The sequence below is a fragment of the Opisthocomus hoazin genome, chromosome 8, assembly GCF_030867145.1.
Source record: "Opisthocomus hoazin isolate bOpiHoa1 chromosome 8, bOpiHoa1.hap1, whole genome shotgun sequence".
Taxonomy (NCBI): Eukaryota; Metazoa; Chordata; class Aves; order Opisthocomiformes; family Opisthocomidae; genus Opisthocomus; species Opisthocomus hoazin.
The window spans coordinates 12,828,301-12,855,166 of record NC_134421.1 but is presented as its reverse complement, the minus strand read 5'-3'; the positions used below and the strand labels follow the sequence as shown (position 1 = coordinate 12,855,166).

The following is a 26,866-nucleotide window of genomic DNA, read 5'->3' as shown; positions in this document are numbered from 1 at the left end:
AAGAAAGCCTCACAACTGATGACCACGAGTATGACACCATTGTAGCTCTGAACTTTGTAATGTTACAAGGCAGCCATGCTGCAAGAAGACCGAAGGCAGGAAAGGGTGAAGTCGGATAATCTTAACCACTGCTATGGCTGAATTTCCTTTAGCAGTAGCAGGGACGGGGAATGAAAATCATACTGGCAGCAACTGGTCAGCCCAGTTGGCAAAGAAGGGACTGAAGTGTTAATGCCTGAAGTAATTTCTTTACATAACAGTTAATTGGAGTGCAGTCAGATGTTTCTGAAAACAAAACCAGAGCTCAGTTACAGCTGTGCTGGGTCTAGCAAGGAGTGTGTTTGTTCTAGAGAAGCACAGCATGCGTATAGTGTGTGTGTGTTTACACCTCTCCACTGGATCGGATGAGAATGGCTCCTCTGTATGCTACATTGCTTGGGGTGTTAACCACTGACAAAGATGTAGGCATCCTCTTTCAGAACAGAAGAACTCAATTTCATATCTACTGATGCTGTGCAATTTGAGTGACTATGAACTCCCTCACAGGGGTGACCAGGGGCTCTCAGTGACCAAGGATTTTGCAGAGCACAGACAGCGTGCTTTACAGAAACCCCTGCTTCTTTGCTAGATAGGGAGCAGAAACTTTGCAAAGGTGGCATGAGAGGAGTAGGTGACCTGAAAGCCCTTTTGATAGGCATGAAGGTTAGGGGGAAGATGTGCAAGAAAAATGAAGTCTCATTGATTTTTAGCTTCACTGAGAGTAAAGAGACGTAGATTTTGGAGATGCAAGACACCTTCAGTCAGCAGACCAAGAGTATCTTGCCCCTCCAAGACACTCCTGGAACTGCGGGAGGAGCTCAAGCTTGGAAATACAGCAGTGCTCATTCCTTTCATGAAGTGGGAAGACAAATAACAAAGTTGTAGCCAATGTCAGAGTGATCTAAAGGCTGACAGAGGGTACTCTTATATGAATGCTTCCGTAAAGCAACTTGTGCATGCTTTCACTCCGTCTTTATGAACCTCCACAGCACTTACATTCAGTTCTAAATCCTGATTCTCTGAGTCTGGACATATCAGGCTTTCCTGATACGCTGTTGAACTATCCCAGAATTTGCATCTGAGAGATTTCTGGTAGCTTTGTTATGAGTGATGTTATGGTAGCTCTGAATTTGCATTTGGGAAGAGATTTCAAATTTCAATCAGCTGCTTAAATATGGCTGCTCTAGAAAAAGAAAGCTTAATTATAAAAATCAAGAGAATCTCAAGATGGGGGAGAGGACATTCGGTCCCATCAAAGAGCTACTGCTTGGCATGGACCACTTCTTAGAAGAGCACAGTAAAGTCAATTTTAACGGCATTTCTTTTAGCATCTTTTTTTTTTTTCCCTTTAAAGCTTTAGTATGTACATTCAATTCTCACAGAATATTTGTTTCTCAGCATTTAGCAATACTGCGTTTCTAGGCTTTGTTTCAAATGAGAAGCTTTACCAACAAAATTTTGCAAACACATTGTCCCAGATTTTCATTTCCTCCTCCATAGTTTTCCACTTGTGATCTACAGAAACTACCCTTAGACTGCCCTGTAGGATTCTGTGAAAGCTAATCAAGAAAAGCACATTTTTTTTTTTTTTTAAGTGGACTTATGTTTGCCATAAAAACATTCAAATGGCGTTTGGAAAAATTTAATGGTGTCCACAACCAGAAAAGAAAGTATAAAACCATCACTGTATCCTCTTTAAAAATTGGTAGAATCACATCTTGTCAACAATTGGAAAAAGTCAAATACTCCAGGAAGTGCATTGTTCTTTCTGAATCCATTTTCTCATTGTACAATTAGGATGAACTGTTTCCAGCAAGTACTATCTTTTGCATAAAGCAAAAAAAAATAGTTCTTTGATCACTTAAAGATACATTGGATTTCACTACACAGGTAAAATGGTGGTTAGATCCAGGTTTGTGGACAATTTCAGCTTAGGCCAATGTACGTTCCTAAACTCCAGATAGCTTTGTGCCACTTGTCCTCTAAACTGAAACATTATGTTAACCAGCTGTCATTTCCCAGCCTCTAGCAGCAGCTCCATTAGTTCTGGATGAGTATGTCCTTTACGTTGTGTAAAGTGAGTTGAGACGAAAAACACTCTAGGAACAATATGGAAAATATTGCTGATGAAATCAGTATGAGGCCTCCATTAGATTACCTTTGCAGGATCACCACTGAATCAACAAGACCAAGTAAAGACTACAATACAGCCTCATTCAAAGCTAGGTTTTAAGTCCCCAACCAGACAAATTATTCCCTGATCTTATACTATTCTAATCAGTAAAGCCAGAGCTAAATGGAGCCCTGTGTGAAATGATAATAATACCATAAACTTCTTACTTTGATTGGCCTCTGGTTCCAAGTCTTCTTGTCGTTAGCTGAGGAAACTGTTGCCTTATTATCTGCAAATAAATAGAACTAGTATTAGAAAAAAATGAAAAGTTCATTTTCTAATACTAAATTTAATATAGACTGTGAAGACAGAAAAGCAGAAAAAACATACTGCAATGTCAGAAAAATACATGGCAGGTGAAATCAGAAATCAAGGTTTCGATTTTTTCCGTTACTGAAAGAGGGGAAAGAGACTTCAAAATTCAGTATCATTGCATTATCTACCGCTAATTTAAATAAAGACTGTCTGAAGTTACTAGAGTAGAATACATTCCCTTAAAAATCTAAGCTCACTTCTGCCGCTAAACTAAAGAGGATTGTACTTAGAATTGGCCTACTATTTATTTATGCCAGTTTGCAGGATCAACGAACTTGGGTTTGCAGCAAATAGAGGATACTCCCCCTTTGAGAATTTTGGTGGCCACTGTCCTTTAAAGACCTTCACAATCCTGCCATTAAATATTCCTTTTTCTAAAATATGACTCCCTGAAAAGATTCTGGTATTTGACAGGTGCACCACTTGTACCAGGAACTACACTGTTGCATTTGTAAAGATAGCTCGTAATGAATTTATCCTCTGTGGAAACAAGTGCATCTCAGAAACAGCAGGGTATCATCAGGAATCTGGACTCTAGTTTGTCAGCAGAGATTAAAAGAACATTGCTACTGTAAAACAAAACTTCTTTAATGCCAGACGCATCTAAGGAAATGGATTAATGAATGCAGATTTTGCCTTCAGTAATCAGAGCCTCTGTCAACCTGGCTAGTCCTGATGAAAAAGCTCTGCTGTAGTTGCTGGAAAGGCGGCGCTCAGCACCTCACAGAATCGAACCTAATTCTCAGTGTGGTCCGCAGTAGGAGGAAAATTCTTTTGGCAGAACAGCCATGCAAGAAAGACTGCAGTAAGCCTTGAAGATTCACTTGGAAAAGGAATGTCTTCCTTTTTTAATTTATAATCTATTTTAATTGTATTTTCATTATATAAATTTCTAAATGTTTCATCTTTGGGGAGGACACCAATTAATATTAAAGGAAAATATAAGATGGAATATAACTGCTCAACCAGAAGAAAACATCAATTGTAATTGATTAAATAATATAGATTTTTTTTTCCTCCATGAGCCATTTTGCTACTGTGATAAATATTTAATCCTGATTGATGACTGAAAGCTCTGGAACACGTATTTGGATCAAAAGGTGCTATATAAATAAAGACATTACAATGTTAGATATTTGACCATTTCTTCAGCTTTTTTTTTTTTTATTATTTTTATTTTTTTTTAGCAAATGTACAATCAGCTTCCCTTTGTACCACGTAAAAATTGACCTACGTTGGTTTCCAAGAGCTTTGCACAGTGTGGCTGATGTCAAAAACGCAGCATAGACTCAGAGTCGCTAGGTTGTTCAGCTTTAATTTCTGGAGCAAAACTTCAGCAAACAGTAAAACACTTTTGTGGAGCTGTGAAAGTTCAGCCTAGCTGTTTGATAAATGAGCAGACAGGCAAGCAGCCCTTCTTTCTTTTTTTGTGTGGATTCAATGAAGCCTGCCTAAAGAACACCACATGCTGTTCCAGCTACTGATCTAACATTCCGCAACATCTCAGCCTTCCAAATTCCCTTTAATTACACATTAATCCCACCCCTCTCTCTTTCATTTTCTGCAGACAGGGTTGGGGGCTCCACAAGGCTGTGGGAAAAAAGGCAGTGTTGAAGAACTACTTTCTGAGGATGGGTTTTTGGGTTAGGGGATTTTTTTTTTTTTCAGTGGCAGTTATCCTTCAGAAAATACCACTCCTCTCCAAAAATTGATTTTGCAGCAGTAAGCTCAAAAGTAAATCTTAATATTAGAGACACTTTTACCCCATTTTTTTCTTTTGGAACAACATGAACCCATATTACTTTCAAAGTCTTTCTAGTAGTGATGAAGTGTTACAATGCACACTGTAAATGCTACTTTATGATCCATATGCCGTGGGAGTTCCTGGGATTTAAATAAATCAGCCAATTTCTACATACCAGGCCAGAGGTGATCAGGAAAAGAGAAGAATAATGGAGCAGTTGATCAGATGATCCCTTTCTCTTTTCTTTTCTTTGTTTCTTTTTTAAATCCAGCACATTTTAAACGAGACACACCTTTCAGAATACAGCTGGAAAGTATGCATCACTTAAAATATTCTTTACTAATAATTTGTCAAAAAAAAAATCTAGCAAACCTTTGGGAATAAAAAAAGAATTTTTGATCTAATGCTGCACATGTAAAATATATATAACATGGCATATTCATGCTTGGACACTCATACACATGAGCATGGACATTTATGTTTGTGTTTGGAATAAAAGAAGAGATTTCCCTGAAAGTAGAGAGGAAGCCAGATGAGGCAGGACAAAGTAGAGTTCACTGTGTGCTGAAATCGATGGAAAAAGTGGAGGGTCCAAAATGTTGATTTTAAAATCATACTTTCAGCCTGAAAAGTCACCCTATAAAAATAAATCATCATTATGTTACATGTTTATTACCTTTTGAAGACCTACAGAGAAAATCAGTTAATTTTACAGCTGGATGGGGAGATGGACGGAGATTCCTAATTGTTAGATATGAAAATTCAGGTTCGGATCTGAAAATCAAGCTGGATCATTTTCCTTTCGTCACTGAAGTGGGGCTGCAGAAGCAAATGAGTCCAGAGCATCCTCACAGCAGCACTAGCTTCACAGCAGAAGCAAAAAGATCTTGTGGGGGCTATCCAAGGGAATTTTGGACTGAACGGGCCGTTTACCCTTGTCTTTCAACGGAAATGAAATTTCGTCTCATACTTCTCCAGAGTGACCACAAATTCAACTGCCCTACGAGATCTGCTGAGTAAAAGGGTACAGGTTTTACATTTTTCAATTCCACCTAAATTATGTGGCAGTTTTGACTGTTAGACACTGTTTTATGCTACTTGGCTTTTTGGTTTTGAGACAGATGTAGATCAGGAGTTTCACATGCAAATAACTTTTGTCCCTACTATATTAGCCTCAGAAACCAATGCTCCTTTAATTTCTTTCTCAGTTACTAAACTTCATTCGCGTTCTCCCTCTGTTTCCTCTGTGCCCTGCTCAAGATCTCATCTTGCCTTCTGCCTGTAGATCTTGTATGCCTTTCTTGATCAAAAAAAAACCAAAATTAAGAACTGCTTTATCTTTTTGCAACTCCATAGTTCTTTTGGCGATTGCCTACTGTATATATAAAAGCCAGATAGAAGTAATTATATTATAAAGTAACAGACACATAATTTACACATTTTCAAGGGACTAGTATGTCCAGGCCAGCATCTGTTTAACCCTTTTGCAGACTGTCCTGATACATGGTTTTAGGAATGCCTGTGCAGGTAGAACATAAGGGGACCTTTTTCTTTCTGACAGGCAGTAGTAACCTTTCCACTCTGAATTTATGGGGCAGCCAAAGTGAATGCAGGAATGAGAAGTTTTCTCTTATCATTCTCTCCCACTGAGATTACAATGCTGGTAGTACAACATTCAACATATATTGTACAGGTCTTGGAGCTAACAGGATCTTTACCCCATTTGGGCTTTTTACACCCTAGTAAAGGTGTCTGAATAAACTTGAATTAAATATCTAGTTACTTGTATTTTTGGTAATTCTTAAAGGAATAAATATGGAGTAAGTTAAACATCCCTGCAAAACAGAGAAAGCTATATGAGCAACCACTAGAAAAACGCACTTCCCTCTGTGAGGGTCTGCATTGCAGTCTGCAGAGCCTATTAACCTCAGACATGGCAAACTGCAGGAGCTGTTCTGTTACCCACAAATGGCTGCAAAGGTGCATTCCTTCGTCCTGATTGCTGCCAGCTGCAATCTCTGCCACCGCATCTCTCCTCACATCTCCAGCGCTGTGACATTCCAACAAAAGCGGCGCCAGGCCCAGCTTTAAAACAAGCAATGTATTGTCGATTCTGCCTGCTTCCCTACACTGTGACACATCGCTCCTCATTGCATTCACTATCAAGTTGTGAAATTTGTGTTTCCCAATTATTCCATCTAAATTCTTCTGTGATATGAGATGCCAAAATGAAACAGCGAAAAAAGAACCCAAACCATCTTGTAACGCATCTTATGCGTCTGTCTTAGTGCTAACAAATAAGGATAGAAGAAATCAAAGATGTCTGGAAACTTCTGAAGTCTTTTCCCCCCCCCCTTCCTGTGTCAAAATAGAGAGAGGATGAATTCTTAAAGTCTTTTCCCTGGAATAATTTAAATTGCTACTTTTCAAAAGGCACGTTCATTTTGTTAGTGCGTTTGATCTAGAGGGATGTTATTCTTCATGACTCTTGTTCCTTTCTATGTGAAATCATTCTAGCCATGCTCCTAGAACTTCCCAGAGCAATGAAATAAAATAAAATTAAATTGCAACCCAGCATTTGCACTCAGCCAGAATGAGAAACAGATTTCAGGCTCCAGGCTCCGGAGCTCCGAGAGGTTCTAGAAAGATTCTAAACACAGTGGAATAAATTCTCTTTCCTCTGATAACAATTCTTCATAGTGGGACTGGCTCTATTTTTCTCAGCTCAGGCTTCAAATCCTATATCTAGAGGGCAAGCTTTGCTTTTATGAAGTCAGGTACAAGAGATCTGTGTGTGTTTACCAAATTCTATTGTAATGTTTCAGTCTTACACTTCTTTGCCATGGCAGCAAGAAACAAACCAGTGATGCCAAATATTATTATACTCCCACACAGCTATGCTTTCCTTATTCTCACTGCTGTCAAACACAAACAATGCTGACATTCTTAATCTTATGTAAGTGTAGGATTTTTAGGCTCATTCTTCTTTGGCCTGGTACTGCTCCAGCTGCATCATTCTGGGTTTTCCCCATCTGCTTCAGTGTTTTTGAAAATCCTGCCCTGAGACAGTCTGTTACTATTAACACCTGTGTTAACAGGTTCCTTTTTGGCTCAAAGATGGCTTGGGGCTGGCTTAACAACACATTACTTGAAGAAAAGGTCACAAAAGCTTTGCCCCAAGAAACATCTATTGATAGGAAAGAGCATAATCAAATCAGTCAATTACAAAATGTCATTCTTGTTCCCCAAATTCACCAAATTCTGTGAAGAAAAGGAGAAGATATGTAGCTGTGTCTATACCCTCTCTACTCCTTGCTCGCTTCCTTGCATGGCCCAGGAGAGAAGACTGTAGTGTACAGGTCCAGTATTCTTGACCCCAGATCTGTTGTCTGTTTAAATCCAATAACCTTCCCATTTCTCTCCAGTAACTTCCATCCTTTTGTGGAACAGGCTGTAGTCTAGCTGTAGGATAAGATCTTGCACTTACACATCTCAACTGATACTGCAAAGCAAGTCAGAGAAGTCTGCTGGCACTTCCTTTAACACCTGTGCCCAATTCTGCCTGCTGTGGAGATTAGACAACATAAGGAACTCCAACTCAACTGGACCCTTTAGTGAAGCTTGTGAGACCTCTCCTCAAATTCATCTATGTATCCTCCTTCAGCAGATCCACTGGCCAGATGGAATCCACCCTCAGGCAAGATCAAACAGATTACTGCATCCTGACAAAGCTGCAAACATCCAATGCTCCGACTCGGATGCTTAGCTGAGCTGCAGCCACTTTCAGTGCTGACTTGCTGAAACCAGGCAGATCTAAAATGCTGCACAACTCCCCCTGCCCTGTACTGGTGCCAGCATGCTTACTGCCATCACCCAGCATATCTGTGGGAAAAGGCTGAGCGCCAGGATCCCTGCACTCTGGCAGACCCTGTGCTGTAAGAACAGCCTCTAGGACGTGTTGACAAGGCATGAGGTAAAGCAGCCCAGAGGCTGCTCTACTTCATGCTGAAGACCTAGCTAGAAGCCAGATGCTTGAAGTGGCAAAACCAGTAAAAATCCCTGTGCTAAAGGGCAAATCTCTGGGAAAGGGAAAGTCACTCCAAAGAAACTGAGGTGTCTTTGCTGGTTTTTCTTACTCCCCAAGTTCAAGGAGAAAAAGGCAATAGTCAGCAACCGGCAATAATACAAGGGATCTGTGAAGCGGAGCCAAAGGCGCAAAGAGCTTTCTGAATACACTGTAGGATCCCTGCTCCCCACACCTGTGTGACTGCTTGCTTCTGCAGTACTTGTGTTATTATGGCTTCCTCAGAGGAGCTTGGCCAAGAAGATTCTGCATTAGGAAGAAGTCACACTGGTGTTAATTGTCCTTTGGTCAGAAACCTTCGCTGTGAACAGCAGATGAAGGAAAAGCAGGGATTGCTCAGATAGCGCTGACAGGCTGGTCCTTTGATGCAATAACAGACACCACACCCTCAGTTTTACATTGATTTTTCCCAAGTTCTGTTTTGCTTTTCTACATCAACTAGAAAAAAGTCTGTTAAAAAACATTCCATATGTGGTAATTTTTCATAATAAAGCAAGTGCTGCTTTAGCCTATCAGAAGAGAGCACAGAGTAAATTTGGCTTTGCTATACCAGTTACTATTGAGGCAACTTAGGAACAAACTGAGAGTAAAGGAAAAAAAAAAATACATCTACAGGAGAAGTATCTCCTTCTGCAGAGCAGGCAGTTTCCAGGTGTGTGCATTTCAATACAAAGACAAATCAGAATGCAATTCCATCACAATGTCATGATCAAAGAGTTTTCATTAAGGCCACTTGTCTGTCCTTTTTAAGTCTCAAATATATATAGTATGATAGCATGAAACTATAAATCCTATTTATGCTAATCATGCTTGGAGGAACAGTCCTGCTGGCAAAACTTCTGGGCACAGAGACAGTGCACAGTGATAAAAGAGGACTCTGTCCAGTACAGTTTGTACCTCCCTGCAGCAAAGCAAACTATCGGGGAAAAAAAGCAATTTTCTGCTGGTGTAACAGTGTCTCACCACAGTTTTTGAAGTGGAGTTGAAAAATTGGTCAAAAATGTAGATCTCTTTCCTAACCAGTATTACAAATCTACTGTGGACATTACCCTTCCTTATTTAGTGAAATAAACTTACTGGAATCTAATTTTTACTTACAGCAAAGCCACTCTGGGAGCAATAAAGAGGCTCTAAAATTCATGCGAGCATGCATCCATGTTAAACCTCTTTATGCTGCCAGAGTGATATAAAGGGACCTCAGGCTGGGGGAGAGCCACCCTGCAGTGCCAGCATCCCTCATTTTCCTTTTCAGATATTAATTTACTATTGCGTGTGAAAAGAGATGGCAGGAAAGCACCAAAAGGAAGAAAGGAAAAACAAAAGAGGGAAGTATTTAACCTCCAGGGGGCATATGGGAGTTGTGGGAAGAACATGAGAATGCGAAAAAGGTTGCTCAACGAGAAACGGTGTTCTTTATGAGAGATGTGGCAGGGTGCTGGAGGTGACTTAGCACTGCACAGTAAATCTAAAGCAGTGAACTGAGGACATGGAGAATAGGGAAAAACAGTACAAGGGAGGAAGATTATGTCTACAAGGTGCTTGATTAAAGAAAATAAGGTTCATACAGGGTCACAACAGAAACAAGAAATAAAAATCAGCTTTGGAAATAAAAGTGAAAGAGAAGCTCCAAGACCTGCCAACGCAGCTGAACAGCTGGGTGACCTGCTGCAGCTAGGAGAGAACCAACAAGCCTTATGGCACCCACCCATATGTGATAGCTACTGAGGGGGCTCGGAAACGCTCAAAACATGCCTGCTTTTTATTTGGTTCAGTGAAGGCCCCAATTCAGAATGGTTCAGCTTTTGCAACTAAACCCAGTAAGAATAATGAGTCAGAGCTTTCATCCACCACAATTCCTAGCTCAGTGTACTAATTATCACTGGCATTTTACATGAACACGTTGCTCAAAGAAACCATGCACCTGCTCAGCCCTCCCTGCTGCAGGCAGCAGCAGAACTCCCAGCTGGAAACACCTGAATCTGCTCGGAGTCCACAGGGCCCCAGAGCAGAGCCCAAGGCATTTGCAGCACAGGGCTGAGGGGCACAAGTTTGCCATCTTTAAGTGACCTCAGCAACAAACCTTTCACTCCTTCTGTCTGAAGACTAGTTCACAGTCTAAACATGTTCACTGTGAGAAAGCTTTTCCTCACATGCAACATTTCATCATTAATAACTCAGTGACTCGCCTGCCATTCCTCACTTCCCCACCTTCTCACTTGTTGCATGGAACGGTTTTACTTATTCTGCTTCAATTTTGGGTGAAATCATGATCCTGTTGAATGTAATATGTTTTGCTGCCTACAGTAAGAGCAGAAGTTTAACACTGAAGTCTCCATTTGTTGATGCTGAGCTGTAACCTGCAAACATAGGGCCCTCCATAGTCACTGTTTAGTTAAGGTACATGGGGTAAAAGAGTGCTTGATCCCGTCTTTTGCAGGCTAGAGAGAGTTTTGTAATGACAGACTAGGTAGCGTAGCTTTTAGCAGATTAGCAGATGCTAGTATAGACAAAGCTGCCTGTAGTTTTCACATATTAATTGGGAGAGTAAAGCACTAAAATCTCATCTAATATACTAAAGCTGCAGCTCCCTTTGTCATGTAAGAATACATCACATTAATAACCATATTAGAATCTTCCATATTTTACATGTACTTTAAGTGGCTTAGGAGTATAGGCTGTTTTTTTTAAGGTGTTTATTTATACGGTAATTCTGTTCTTTCCTATTCTTGTTACTTTATTTGCTTAGTCTGGTTTCCTTGGGAAACAGTCTATGAGATATTACTGTATATCTATTAATCTCTCCACACTCTAGACCAATTTTGGTTTCACTAATCCAATATTACCAAATGCACGAGGTCCAGTCCAGTCCATGTCCTAGAGGTTTAACAGAAAACATCGGCTGCATAGTGGGGAGAGCATATTGATGTTAGTGCTGAGGACAGGACAGGGAAGCAAGCTCAGGCTTTAGCTGAGCCATTTGGCACGGCCTGACCAGACAACCATGAGCATGAAGCAACCAGTCAGCACTTCTGTTGCTCTGAATGAGCCACCTCATGTGCTGCTTCTTGCCCAGCTGTCGGCATGGAGGGAGGAGAGGAAAAAGAGACAGGCAAATAGACAGACAGACGTCAGGGAATCTAAAAATAACACAGAAAGAAGGTGCAGCAGATGTGTGAGAAAACTGAAAGAAGCAAGACCTTGATGTAGTGACCAGGACCTGGAAATAATTGCAGGTACTGCAGGGAAACGTGGAGATCCTGTGTAAGATTTAGGTAAGGCTATGGATTTAGGGAACATAAGACATGGTAGGAAATAAGATCCATTAGTTCAGCTGTTCGTGAACAACTTGTCTGTTCCCCCTGCCATGCTCTGTTGTGGATGTATTTGACTTACACCAAATGTAAGAAGTACCCATGGGCTGAAGTGTTGTCTACAAAACCTTAATCTGAAGAGGTCATTTTCAGGCAGGTTTCACATGTCTCCACTGGTATCTTTAAAAGTGAAATCAACACTGTTCCGTTAATTGAGATGTAACTGATTATGTAACAACACATTAGGATGTTACTTACTACAGATTGTTTTAATGTGCTGAACTCCATGTCTCTTTCTGAAAACTACCGGTCTGTTAAAGAAAAAGCCTAAATGTTTAACATTGCCCACAGAGCTAAAGTTCAAAGATGAATCATAAATTCAGTGTGGTCTATTGACTGCCTACAGTTTCACAGAACAACTAACTCCTTTCTCTGGAGGAGATGACAGCTGCAGGGCTCCTGATGATTCCCAACGAGGACAAACATGCCTGGGGTCTCTGTTTCTAAGTGCGGAAGCCCTCACATAGCACCTATTTCACTGCACTGCCTCCAAGGCATTTGTGCAACATACATTGCCAATATGGTCTTTAAGTCACACGATAACAAGCCTATCAGCTAAAACAATTATCTGTGTACTACTTGCTCCTAAGGAGAAGCTGACTTGCAAGCTATCGATTGAATGAAGTAGGTGTCTGCCTTGCAGATCCTTATGACTGTGCAGTACATTTTCTTAGCAACAATAGGTTGGACAGAATCACTGGGGTCTGCTCTGAGTTCTGCAGATGCAGAAGGCTATTCTTCTTCAATATTTGTGCCAGTGTTGCCTGAGGTTCCAGGACACACCTGTGCAGAAGCATCAGTTCCCAGATCCAAAAGTAACAGCCACATGAAGCACCAGTTTGGGACAGGATTCTGTATGGGCTCCTCTCCACAAAAAGGGAAAACAAATTTCATGGATCACTGCTTCAGAGCTTTATTGCAACTGAGTGGCAAACACTTGGAACACAGCACATGAAAACCACATAGGAATGTTTTGATTTTTGGATGGAAGACACTGTACCTGTCCAGCTGATGAACAGCTGTGTGTATGAGGGGTAATATAATATAAAGAGTAACAAGACTGATGCTCACTGAAAATCTATGAAGTCCCTGGCAAATTTATGTTCTGACTAAATAATTTCAGAATATTTACATCTTACAATTTATCGATATTTTTAGTAGCAGCAAAAGTAGCATCATGTAAATTTTACCCATGTTCCAAATATATTAGCCTACAAGAAATCTGTTTCTTGTTCTCTCTATTCTCAAATTACATGTTGCCACTATACTTACCACTTGGTAGCAATAATATATAGAACGAACGGTGTCATTCACACTTACACAGCGTATTTAACAGAAACCTAACAGAATCAACGGAGCTACACGGGTCTTTAAGGCACAACAAACACAGTGATGTTACAACGTGGTACATTTTTACTTGCCTTGCTAAGCTGCCTCCACGAAGATACACTATAAAAAAATGACACCTCATTAAAGACATTCTTCTCCTTCACCTACTCTTTATACAGGCACTTACCCTAGGAACATTTTGTGTTCTTTGAATACCCAGCGCTTCTATAGAATAGTTGCAAACACTAGAAGAGAATAGCTTGCAGGACAATTGGCTTCAGATTTATGCTTGCAAGCATTTCAAAAACAGTGGCAAACTCTACACTTTTGTTTTTCACAGTCTACAAGTTATAAAGGCCTGTGACACATTCTAGAGTAAAATTTCATTTTTAAACAAAAAAATACAAAAATAACATCCTGTTTTTCACTGAGAGCAAAACATCACCTGACCAGCAAATCCAAAATAAGAACTTTATGTAACATGCTAGCCAGCCATTAATGTCTGCTGGTGATGTATAACGTCAGAGCTTTACTGCTCACATCTGGACAATGCACAGCTGCATCTGTGCTAAAAGTGCATCTCCACTGTGAGTCTGGATTTAACGGCAGTGGATCTAACTAGAGCTAGGCTGGAAAGCAGAAGCGCAAGGAATCACAGTGCAAAGATAACTTGGCAGCCTGTATCTGCAGTGCCACACAAATGCCATGAGATGCTTTCTGGACTTTCACATCTGGAGGCATTGTACTCCAATATGTAAATTTGCCAGTGTGGGCTGATATTGTTCATTCAGGGATCTCCGTATCACACTTACTCCAATGGCATAGATGGGCCCCAGAATTAAATGATTGATATTTTACCTGCTATTTAAAAATATATATGTGTATATTTGTTAAAGCAGGTCACAATGCAGAGGTGTTTACACCGGCTTGTATTCGACTTCCAAGCTGCCAATATTGTATACGATGTCACTGTCAGCTAGGCCGGAGACTGAAGTCATAAAAAAAATTTTAGGGCGTTCTGGAGCTTAGTCATGATTAGAAATGATTGCAGCCTTCTAAATACTTAGAATCTTAGCCTTTGCCCAATAACTTGAATACATAAGAGATTCCATTCATATACCTCTATCTCTAATGGTAAAGGATGATTTAATTCTTTTTCAATAATCCAAACTCACCTGAACCAGGTGAGAGCTCAAGGCATCAAACTGCTGTTTAGACTCACCTTCCCAAAGCTGGCGGCATTAACGGGTTGTGTGTCATTTTTCTCACAGAAGTCCAAGTAATGCATGTAGAGAGCGCTTCGAGGAATGCAAACACCTTCTGCAATCTCATAGTTCTCCTCCAGCCTTAAAAAGCAAATATCAGAGAGAACTGCAAGTATGTTGGATGTCCTGTATGGTAAACAGCATTCAAAGCTGCATCTTTAAGATCAAACATTCCGGCTTCTGCTTGTCTACTAATTTTTCTCTGCATTATTCCTCAGTGCTCCTTCCAATTCTCTTCCATAATGCTTACTCGCTGCATTTGGTTCGCATTTTCTATTAAAAACATAGACTGAGAGTTCTCAGGCAAGTAGACATCAGCACAAAAGGATATTGGTCTTTGACCATGCTCTAAAGTGTTATTTTTAGGAAAAAATATACTAGTAATCTCTTATACCCTCATAGTATCCTACAGTAAACAAATACATGTATAACTATGAAATAACATTCACCAAGGAGAAGCATTCTCTCCACCTTTACAGAACAGGTCATCTTTGGTTCATGACACTCATTTTGCTCCTGTCCAGCTACAAAATTCCTTACCTCGAGGGAGCAGATGTGGCTAAAGCAAGTTATTTACAAATACTGAAGACTGTGCACAAAATCATATCTATATAGTGTTTTCTTGCTACTGTTGGTCGACAAAGTAAAAAAAATTAAAAAAAAAAATGAGTCCATGATTTGAACACAATGCTGAATAAAATAGTGAAATAACATCCTCCTCTGCCTTGTAGAGACTGTTAGTATTCATTTACACATGCAAACACACAACTATAAAATTTTAAATTATACATCAAATATATGAATAGGTATATGCTTCATGTTTAAAATCTGAAACTGGGCTCATTATAAATCTATATATTAGAAGAAATATTCCTTTGAAATTACATTTTTACGATTGCTGATCCAACAAAGTTCAAGAGGTATTTACATATACACTGAACTTTAAACCATGATTAAACTCATCATCCATGGTGTCACTTGTGCTTACAGTTGCATGTGTGCTTGTCTGCCTTGTTGGCTAGGAGAAGAAGGTAGGTACAACTTTCTCTCAAACATATTGGAAAATTAAGACGTATTTTCAGAAACCTCCAATTTTACAGTAAATAACCCCTGTCACTTGATAGCTGTAGAACACCTTCCAAGTATCTAGTTTCTCTCCTTCACTGCCTTTTGCAGGACCTACCTACCTTCCATTTCAGTTATCGTGATCATCTGTGACTGCAAACTATTTTAATAAGATATCCGCTTAGATGAATGGAATCAGTTTGTATGGGCAACATCTATTCTCCCTTGGTTTCTACAGAAATATCATCATGGCATCTTTCCTCAAATTCATAGTGCTTTAACAAAACCTCCTTTCAAAACCTGGAGAGTTCGTTTGTATACTATAGCTGCTAATTGGAATGTCAGCTTCCGTGACCAAGACAGGACAGAAAGAAAAGCAGTTAATTATTTCTGTTCATATCTGATGAATTTTTCTCTTTTTCTCCTCTCTTTCACAGAGAGTCATTAGTCTGACACTGAACAATGCTCCATTATACCTGAACTTTTTTTTTTAATGATCAAAACCCCATCTTGCTCCACTTCTTTTATTTCCCTGTCTTTTATTTAACAACTTTATCATATTTTGAATTCAGCTTCATTCTACAGTATTGTAGAAAGATAATGAACTCAATCTTCTACCTAACAAATCATTATCAGAAGTAATATATATATAACATTTTAAATGTCCTAATAAAGCCATGTGAAATCTAGTAGTTCACAATGACACCTTTTGTACCACTACAGTGTAGCAATAAAACCCCTAATCCTTCCACAGGAATGACAATTTTATCTGTCCCTATTACTGTTTCCCTCTTTATACACTTATATATATATATAGATTAAATGAGCTTATTCTACAGCAGAGTCAGGTGTGTAGTGTTTTTACAGACTTGTTTTGAGATATGAAGGCAACAGAAAAACAGTGATGTTACCATTGCTAATCACATAAAGGATTCTAGAACAGATTCCTTTTAGTGCATGACAACAGTTTCTGAGAAACTACTAATCTGGGGAGAATCCATTACCTAGCACTGCTTTACCTTCCTCTTTTTTACTTCTTTTTATGAATGTTGCAGAAAATAGAATAGTTTTGTTGACTTTAGCTTCACAATACTGTTACCATTCAGAACACCTACACTGTAAGCCACCGAACTGCATGGAACTAGGTTGCCGTGCTTTTAATAATTCTGTGTTTGGAGAAGGAGACACACACACACACGTGCACACACCACCACCTCCCCCAAACAAAGGTACAATAAAGTTTCACACTTGCAATTTGGTCAACCAGTTCATCAACGAAAAAATCATGAACATTTTGGAGCCAAGTGTTTAGCAAGCTATAGCTTTACAGATGATAATGAACACAGGAACATGGGATAAGCACAGGATACCAAGTATTGCTATATTCATGCCTTAACAGTTAAATTCAAGCTCGCGTAGTTTCTGCAATTATGATGTATTTGGCAGTAAGGCTACATCTACCAGGCCTTTCACTTCATTTTGTGTCATCAACGAACCAAAACAAAAACATCACTCCTGTTTCCTATTTAGCCAGGCTGACAGTCATCCAGACATGCTTCTTGGCATCTTCAGCTACTTCTTCCTCCTCCTCATTTATAATGTTCAACATGCTTTGCCTTTGGAGAGCCATAAACATTAAGGATAGATCCCCGTGGGACTGATGTTGCTCGCTCTTTCCAGCAAGGTGCCAGACAAGGAATAACTAATGATGTTGATGGCAATATGAAACATGTGACAAACTTCACATATTTCGTTTATGTCTTGCTTCACTTTCCTTACTACTTTCTTCCTCTTCTTTTTCCTTCCTACTGATATTTCATCTGTTTGTGTTTTCCAACACACTGTTGCCTCCTTTAGCTGTAAATGATAGCAGCATCTAACAGTAAAAACATGGCCAGTTTTATCTTGACAGACACCAGAAGGTGCAGATAACTGTGGTGGTTCCATTTACTAGAACAAGGAAGTTTGGTACTCTATCCTGAAATCTGGTCGTTAATTTACCCCACCACTTCCACCCCTTGCATCTGGCCCAGAGATTCCTGTAAGAGGGTAGGACACACTCTTACCCAAGGTGTTTTCAGGTAAATTTAGTCTTTTGTCTTTCTTGACTGTGCAAAAACTTGGTCTGAGGCCTGAGCAGGCAAAGCTGTCAAACATGTAGAGCTAAACCTACAGGAAGCGCTCAGTGCAGCATTTGTGCAGTGCTGACCGTAATAGTTTACCGACCCATGGGTTGCTAGGTGCTACTGCAGTACAAATAACCTCATGCTAACATGTCTGGCTTTCCAGAACAGTGGAAACTTAACATCTTCACCCAAAGCAAGGTTACTGATTTCGCTATTTGACCATAACTTTTGAGCTTTTGTTTTATTTAATCTATCAAACCCAGTAGCACTGTTTCTCCAGGAAATACCAACTCAAAGCAGCGGTATGTAGGCTGAACACATATGGAAGCCGCCAGGAAACTGTTTTATGGTATGGTTATTAAGCTGGGAAACTTTTAGCTACAGGTCTCTTAAGAAATGAGCCAATTGTATAATTCCGTTTGACACCAGCTAAAGAAATTAAACCTGGAAATTTCTTTGCTTTCTGTTTCGTCATGTATTTTTGGGTGAAAAACTGAACAGAGGAAATTGCAGATGCTGCAAAAGGCTCAAAGGGGAGAATTTCTGGCCTACCTAAACATGTAAGAAACACAACACAACAGACAGGTGGTAAGCCAGTAGACTAGCAAGGGCAAAGGGAAAATGATGTAAGCAGCCTTTTCAGAATAAAAATTCTGAGATTCTATTGCAAACATTGCTGAATGAGCATTAGCCTGCGCACTGCATTCCAGCAGGGCTCAATATCCCGGGAGTTTAGGGATTTACTAACCTTTATGACCGAGGAAGCTTGAAAGTATTTGGCAAAATATTGTTTACAGTATTTGCACGTTTTCTGTTGGGAATAGTATCTTTGGCATGTTCTAATTAACTCTGACTTCTGGCTACTACGTTATTTGCTCCTGTAGAAAAGACTCTTAACTGACTCTACTGCAAAATAAACACTGTTCTGAATTTGGAACTGATAAGCCCTGTCTGATATTTTATTTTAGCTAGATAGTTCTTAGTTATCCTGTTTGAGCTGTGTTGGAGTTGTGTAGGTGAATAATGGAAAATAATAAATACCTCTATGACTTTTCACTGTTATTTTAATAATTTTCTCTCTGTCTGTAGTCACTGCCTTTCTTTATTCACTTTCCTTGAACTTCTGACTGACAGCACTTTTGTGATACAAATAGGTACAAAGAAGCGATAGTTCAGAACTGAATGCCTTTATATATATTTGCCCATCTCATTATTTGCACTGGAAGTGTCTGCAAGTTTCTTCAAGGCAGAACACTGAATACTTGCAACAAGCTGTTCTAAGACAACCCACAGGTCTTGGGGTTTTTCAAATCTAAAACTTAACTGACCAACTTTTAAAAGCAAATATAGATTAAATAATTCATATCTCTTTATGCATATTTCACAGAATTTCACAGGCAGACAAAAAGAGAAAAATTCACTGAATGGATTTTTCTTTGCTATTTGTTGTCAGATCTCCCAACAGACTGACAGAAGCAGAAAAGTAATTTTGCTAATGTTTTGCTCAAAACCCCACATTTTTTTTGCCAATAATCTTACCTTTTCATCTAGAAAACTATGAGAAGTACTTACAGGTGAAATGAAGGCCTTTCTTTAAAAGGCTTAAAAGAAGTTAAGGAACATGGGTTCTCAGATAAGCATACTCTGAGACTCCTCTGTAACAGAGCTCTGTTCTGCCACATGCAAGGAACTTCCTGAAAGCTGCTTGATCCCTTACAATATTAAGGAAGTTAAAGCAGAATTAAAAACCTAAATTAAGGGAAAAGTCAACAGAAGTCTGAGACATAACCTACAGGAAAGGATGTCAGAAGTATAAGGAACATCACAGAACACGCAGCCTAAAGTACTGCTGTAAATCACAGTGGAGAGCACTTGTTCATTTTCCATAGCACAGTAGACTAACTCAGAAACTTTCCTCTCCCTATCCTCTCTCTCTCTCTTCCTAATTACCCTTCCTTTTTTCTCCTCACTAAATTTGCAAATGGATTTTGGCAAGTGGATCAGACCTCAAACTCTCCCTCTTCTTTTGTTGTCTTCCACGCTAAATTATAGACATCTTGTTTCAGTAAAACAGTCCAAAAAGGTGGGCTCCATCATACACTGAAACAAACAGGAGTCTTGAAAAAAAATTCTTAGTACTAATTTTCTTCTTGTAATAAATACAACAATGATAACAAACCACAAATCACCAGCTGGCAAGGTGGCAAACAAATACGCCAAGTACATCTTCTAAACTATATCAGAGTTTTCCTATGTTAAAGGAAGTCCCAAAAGGATAAGACATTCATTGAGAAAAATGAGCATATTAAACACATACAGTGAAAGTATCTTTAAAACTGTACAAGATGTCCAAGAGCTCTATTCTCTCCAGCTGGAAAAATACAAGAAAAAGCACTAACATGTTTTCTTGCTTTATTTTAAAAAGGCATCCTACCATTGCAGTGTAGCTGGAGTAGAGTGTGGTTTCGATGCTCTATTGTTTTCTTTTTCCTCATCTGTAAAGAAACAAAAAATTACTATGTCATTTCAGTGGAAATTGCTCAGGCATTTATGAACTGGTAAGGAATTATCTGACCAAAAAAAAAAAAAATGTTCTGAAGTACCAAAGCTTTCTCAAAATATTGGCTAAATTGTGCAAATGTAAATAATGAAGTTCCCTAAGCTAGCATCTGTAGATACTGCTTAAGGCAATAAACCTTGCAGACATCACTGATGGCAGGAGCAGAGTGGTGCACAGGAATAATGATATTGGAAAGGATAAATTTATATGGCAAAAAAGCAACTCTCAGACCTCTAGCAGCATATCGGAACATAAAAACACTTTCACCTGCTTTAAGAGAACAGTTGTCTTACCCAAGTTTTATATCAGATGAGGCATTTAACCTAATAGGGTTCATCCACTGTTGTGATCCTAAGATACAATATGTACTAGATGTTTATAAATTTACAAAGATTAATTCTGAACAAGAAAAATTTAAATTAAAAACATTCTATAATTTACTTCATTCCTTTTCAGATAATTTTGCTGACATTATTGCTCCTTAACTGTTTCCAAGGTAATTCTCCAATTTCCTGACTTTCCAAAAATTTGAAAAAAATGTGAATACAGAAAAATATAATTAAAATAAAACTCTTAAAATATTGGATTCTTCCTAGTTCACATTAGGCTTTTTGAAACAATTTTAAAATCCGTAGAGAATAATTCCTATTAAATCGTGATCTGCAAAGTATATAAAACATTCCTTGGTGAAAGCTGGAGTGAAGCACAAACAGCATCTCTGGAAGGGTGCTCCTTGGGAAACGCTGTTGTATCAAACACAGTTTGATATTTCAACAACTTTTTTCTTGATGAAAGCATTCAGTGAGAAGGCTTTGATACCTAAACAACGAGTTAAACCACTGCACCTGTACACTGTGACGCAAGTTTCATTTCTTCGTACAATTAACTTTTAGAAGTTATTGAAGTGAGACTTTAGGATGCTGAATCTTAAGGGAGCTGTGCTGTCTCCTCTGAACATTAGACCTCGTTGGAAGGCTTTTTGTGCAGTGCCAAGAACGGCGCACACAAATAAAACCCCACTGGGGAAAACACCATCTTCAGCCCTCACGCTACTATATTTCTTCCATTACATATAGGGTCAGTTGCGTGAACCAAACATCCTTTACCCTGCAAGGCTGGTCCCCTGAATGTCAGGAAAATCCAGATTTACAGTTACTTGCAGACACTGCCCGCAGCCCCTCTTCTGCATCTGCATGACAATGGGCCTCTAATTATTGGACCGCACACTCCTTCCCTGCCTTTCAGGGGCCCGCTTTTATTCAGCGCATAGGACCAACATACACATTTCAAATCACTTTTAAATTGTGTTTTTCATTTGTTTTTCCTAAACAAACGGTCGGCACGCAACAAACCTTCGGCACATGGGGCCTGAATGCCGAGCGGCCGTGGCTGCCACCGGCCGCTGGTGCTCGGCAACAGCCCCCAGCCTCGCCAGTGGCAGGACGCCTTCTCTGTAGCAGGACGCACAGCCATGCAGCACGATTTAAACCACTGGATGGATAAAAGTCAGGGCCCATCCTGCTCACAACATCGACTGTTTTGCTCTTATCCTTCACTAACGGCACATTCTAAGAGCATGTCTGACTCCAGAGCCCTCCCTGGGGAGGAGGGGGCGGCCATGTCTGCCCTGCTTTGAGGTGGGAAGACCCTCCTGGGTCGGGATTCCTGGTTTTACAGGCAGTATGGGACAAGGGAGCCGGGTTTGGAGGTGGGAGAGTGCCTGCTGGGAGGGCGAGCATGCCCTGGCGGGGAGGGCCCTGTGGTCACCCTGGAGGGGCAAGAGGCAGGCGGCCTGAGCAGAGCCCAGTCCAGTCCTGTGTCCTGCTGTGCCTTCTCCATCATCCCAGACAGGGAAAAAACAGGCAGCTGGGCTGGGAGAGAGTTATGGCAGCTCCTCGGGCCTGGGGCACAGAGGCTGCTGAGGCTCCCTTCCCCCATGAGTGCGCTGGCCATGCCTGCCGAGGCCCCGTGGGTGCCCAGCAGCCAGTGCCCCCCCCAACCATTCCTGAGGTAACAGTGAACAGGGGCCCTCCTCCTCCTGTGCCCCACCTTCCTCTTGTTCAAATTAAGGTTATTGCTTCCCAGGTGAAAGTCATCCATTTTCTTAATCGGTATTACCTGTGTCAGTGTCAAAGCCTACCATCCACTGGTTGAAGTTCAGTATAGAGTTGGTTCCTACCTCACTAGAAATTGCTAGAGGGATGCAAATTGGAAAGTCTGAAAGCCACTGATCTAAATAACCCACACTATAAACCAGCCGTACTCAGCTCCCCCCATCTAAGGATTTGTTTTAACAACACAAACTAACAATAAAATCATAAACTGCAATTTAAATCTCCCTCCTCAGGTACGTCTGCTTCCTGGGGATCTTTCTTCAAGACTCTTCAGCATCCTCCACTAAATGTCACTTAAAATCCAGAAGGAGAAGCTTATTCAAAAAGTTCTTTAAGCACCATTTTTCCATCAAAACACTACCCATCGAACAACTGGATTTTCAACAAAGCTAAATTTTTCACACTTAGTGCTTCTGTCTCCCAAAATCGAGTCTCTGTACAAGAACACAGAACTTTTTTTTTTTTTCTTTTCTGCCAATGAATCAGCTGTCAAGCAAAATGTTTCTCATTTTCACCAGGTGTTGGCTAAAATACTTATTTTCAGAAAACCTTCAATTTTTTATTAAATAGGTGGAAAGAATTGCACATGGTATGGGAACGGGGGACCTAGAAATACAATCATGTAGTACGAAATAAGCACTTTATTCTACCTTCTACAGTTTAACAATATAATCTCATCAGATAACTGACCAGCAGAAAACAATAAATATCGATATTCCTTATATTTTAGTTGGCAGGAGGTCACTTCATGGCTTCCTTATTGAGCAGGGAATGTTTTGTGTAACTCTCGACTCGGGACTAATCCCAGATCTGTTTGTACAGCATGAAAGAGGTAAGGAATGCTGTTTTCCCTTTTTGGCCTGTCAGTTTACCAGTGCCCAACAGAACAACACTGTAGCTTAAAACAAACCCATACCTTATAAAATTAAATACTTTAAAAGTACAATCTATTTCGTAAAGAAAGGAAATAAAGACACTGAAAAGAAGTCTAGCTTTGAGGCGCTGTCAAAGAACAGAGCTGACAATTCTTCTGTGACAAATCCAAAAAGACTTGAAGTCACAAGGAAACATCCTGCTTCTGATGCACCGCTGCAGGTGTGCACACGTATGGCAGCTGCACAGCACCTCAGAGGGAAATCCATTTGCTAGGAGCAGATCTAATATGTTCACTCCACTGCCAGTCAAAGGACTAGCAGCATTCCAAGAAAAGTTAACTTCAAGGAGCCTAGTTAAGTGGGAAACCTGGTACTCATCCCAATGTGAAAGCAAGTAACAGCTTAGACAGTAGCAAGTAAAACTCTCAGCACAAAAGAGGCCTTCAAAGGTATTCCAAACTGGGATCATCAATGTGCTAGAAAAATAGTATTTCTGGGCTCCCAGAGATATCAGAGAGTCTTTCTTTCCAAATTCCGTGGAAATTCCTTTGCTAACAGCTCCGTCTTTCTCCTTTCAGACTTCTGTTTCGAAGCCACCGGAATAGAGTTCTGTTTGTACCTTGTGCACATGTTTGTGGCTTTCCCTGAACTTTCAGTAGTGTCCGCTAACTTCTGCTTTTAGGTCCAGCTCAAAGGATTATTTGCTTCTTGGAGCAAGACATGGAGACAACAGGCGCTATGCTGAGCATCTTTTTAAGCATTCTGCCTTAAACACAGTTAAGTGGAACAACCCAAAGCGAAGACTCTGTGTTAGTACACCTTTTTCTAAAATGTTGATGTTAGTCTGTTTGTCACAGCTGAAGTGGGGTTAAAGCTCTGCTTTCTGCTGCGGAGATATAGAAGAGTCCTGTACTTTCCAGTGCCACCCACGTGTGTCTCAAAACCACTAAGGTGCTAAAACGTTACTAGTAGCTTTGTATGGATAAAATCCTTCCCTTAGTTCACACCTTTCAGAGGAATAGCCTCTTCCTCTGTAGTCCCTGCAGTCCAGGCTCTAACTGTTCTCAAAAGTGATTTGCCCTTAGCTAAATTTAAGTGATAGTAAGAAGCTACCTTGTCTCTTGCTGATGTGTAGCCATAAATAAGATTCAGGCTCATTAGCATTTATTCCATGCTTTTAAAATACTGGGATTTTTTAAAAACCCTCTGAGAAACATGGGACCGTAGTTCTAATTGAGTAAGTATTATTGAAAAAGAAAGAATTTTCCCAAGGAAAGTTTCAGTGAAATCAAGTAGCTCTTTTTTAAACTTTTTTTTTTTTTTCAATGGAAGAATAAGAGGTTTTGTTCAAGTAAAAAAACAAACTATTGGATAAATCTTCCATTTCAGCCAGTTTGAACACAGATTTTGAACACTGCTTTTGAAGTGCAAAAAGTACGCTGAATCTTTCCTTTTATCTCATATGAACTGTCTGCACATTCACATTTCTAAATATGCAAAATTTTGGATAAGCAACCCTTCCACTTCATCACGTAGTGTCATGACTCCTTGTCCAGGGAACGGGAGTTGAGACTTCCATAATCCTTGAACTGTATTCTTCCAGATCCCTATTTCTGTTTGGACAATCTGGCTTAAAGCACAGTACACAGAAACTGCTGTGGGTTTGGTTTTTGTTTCCTTGTCAGATACGAGGTTGCGCCATTCCCCTTGCCTGTGGATCTTTTGACTAACATGTAGAGTGTGGAAGCGGCAGAAAGAAAAATGTTTAAAAACCTGGAAACTGAACTTCAATATACCTGGAATTTCTATATGAAAGTGTAAAAGCTGTCTTTTGGGAAAGGTCATTAAAGGTTCCAAGAGGGTAAGAAGCACCGCAAGAAGCAGCGAGACCATGGGAATCCACAGCTGTGAGTCACTGATTCCCTTCACAATGTAATGCAGGTTCAAGAGGCCTGGAGGTGTCTGGATGAGAATACAAGGTAGCAAAGGACCCCTGCGGCCTGAAGTACGGTTCTGTAGCACACTCCGGCTATAGAAAAGGAGACCAGCGAAATTATTACTCTTGTCCTAAAACCCTATGAACTCTAAAAACATCCAGGAAAAAACAGTCACAAAAGCAAGCATGATAGAGAGTCACAATATTAGCAGTTCACAGTGCAATTTCTTATAGTCTTCACTGGATCCAAGGCTGAAAAAAACCCAGCACCAAAGCCATGTGAGTGGCTTTCGACAGAGTCCAGCCAACAGCTGCGTAATGTATTTAGAGACAAAAATCTAAGTAGTCAAGAGAAAGACAGATGATGCCTTCTTTTGGCTGCAGAAGAAAACTGGTGCTCCACTGACAGCAGCAATTTGACCACTTTCCTGAAGAATTCATACAGGGTCACGTATGTTTTCTCAAAACATTTTGCCTCCTGCTGTTTGTGAATGTATGACTGAGGCTGGACAAAAAGTGACACAAGAGTTTGGAAATTTCTTGGTTGGCGTGTGGGCACTGTTAGAGAAATGATAGAAAGAACTCAAGGGCTGGAAAGGAGCACATAATACAGTGATTTCTAAGGTGAAACTTCTGGTTTGTTCTGGGTTTCACAGATTATTGGTCTTCTTGCTGCCAGGCAAGTGAGTTATTTTTCCTTCCTACTCCTTCCTCTTCACCCTCCCCCTTCTCCCTCACCCACAAAACCAAGGATGACTTCTCAGGTGGATTAATTCTCTTATCTGCACCACAGAAATGCTGGTCTCACTGCAAAGGAAGCATCTGGAAGAACTGGATATTAAGAAGGAACCTAGATGAAACCACCTTGCACTCTTATTTGGGTTTCCATTATATATTGTGACAATGTCTTCTGCACATGGATTGTGCAATAAATTCCTTCATATGTTTGTTTTATCAATTCTAAATTTGCTGCCTCTCATTATCGTTGCTTGCCCCTCAATTCCAGTACCAGAGAACAGAATGAACAACCATCTGATCTTCTCCATACCACTGTCTGAAATGCCTGCTCTTGCTAGCCCACACAGGTCCACTTCTTGCCGTCCCCAGGTATGCAGATGTTTTCTCATGCTCACACTTAAACTGAAAGTACATGTAACAAATTACAACTAGTTTTGCTACAACCTATTTAGTGTAACAGATCTGGGACAGAACATAGGAGGACACATAATTATGACATTATAATTTTTTTAAACTTATCTAGTAGTGTTAAATAATCACTTCGAAAATACTGTCTTGAACTGCAAGTCTAAGGAGAATCTCGCTAAAGTCAATAGGATTGAATTATGACCCAAATGAGCCTGAAGTCATATCTCATTCATTACAGATTCTTTCTACCACTTTCTCAGTAGCATCAGAGCAAAACGAATTTCGTAAGTCTCACAGGTCCTTGTAATATGCAACTTAACAAGCAGATGCTTTTTGGTTTTCACTACAATTTTGTTTTTAAAAGAGAAACTAATTTCTAATTCTTTGCTTTTTAAACACCAGAAAATCCAAACTTGTCCGAGTTCTATTGTCTGCCTTTAAGAATTCTTATTCACTGTTCTTAGCTTGGGAGTCATGAGTAAGTACTATATTTCTAACATCTCCTTTCTCCTTCTGAAGAGGTATTGCCTCAGAAAAGATCCCTGGACAAATAAGAGTAGCACCCCAATAAAGCAAATTCCTTGATCCACTGAAACACTGTGCTGCAAAGCATGTAATTTAACTGTGACATCAGAATAAAGTAGTTCGCTTTAAATGCAAAAAATGTAAAAGGGACATTCAGCAATTAAGAAGTGATTAAAAATACATTTTCTAAACTTGTGTG

General features: G+C 39.9%; 1 protein-coding gene across 2 annotated transcripts in view; it reads right to left on the bottom strand.

The window, feature by feature from the left end:
* Positions 1-26,866, bottom strand: part of RFX4 (regulatory factor X4) — a 93,998-nt gene that overhangs the window by 47,838 nt on the left and 19,294 nt on the right. Inside the window, exons 3-5 of one of the 2 annotated variants that reach the window (XM_075428321.1) lie at positions 19,946-20,006; positions 14,278-14,426; positions 2,380-2,441 (exon numbers count right to left, since the gene is read on the bottom strand). In XM_075428321.1, coding sequence (XP_075284436.1) covers positions 2,380-2,441; positions 14,278-14,426; positions 19,946-20,006 — 272 coding nt within the window. Of the gene's footprint in view, positions 1-2,379; positions 2,442-14,277; positions 14,427-19,945; positions 20,007-26,866 lie in introns of those variants that run through there. The other variant, XM_009944050.2, reaches the window with a different exon arrangement.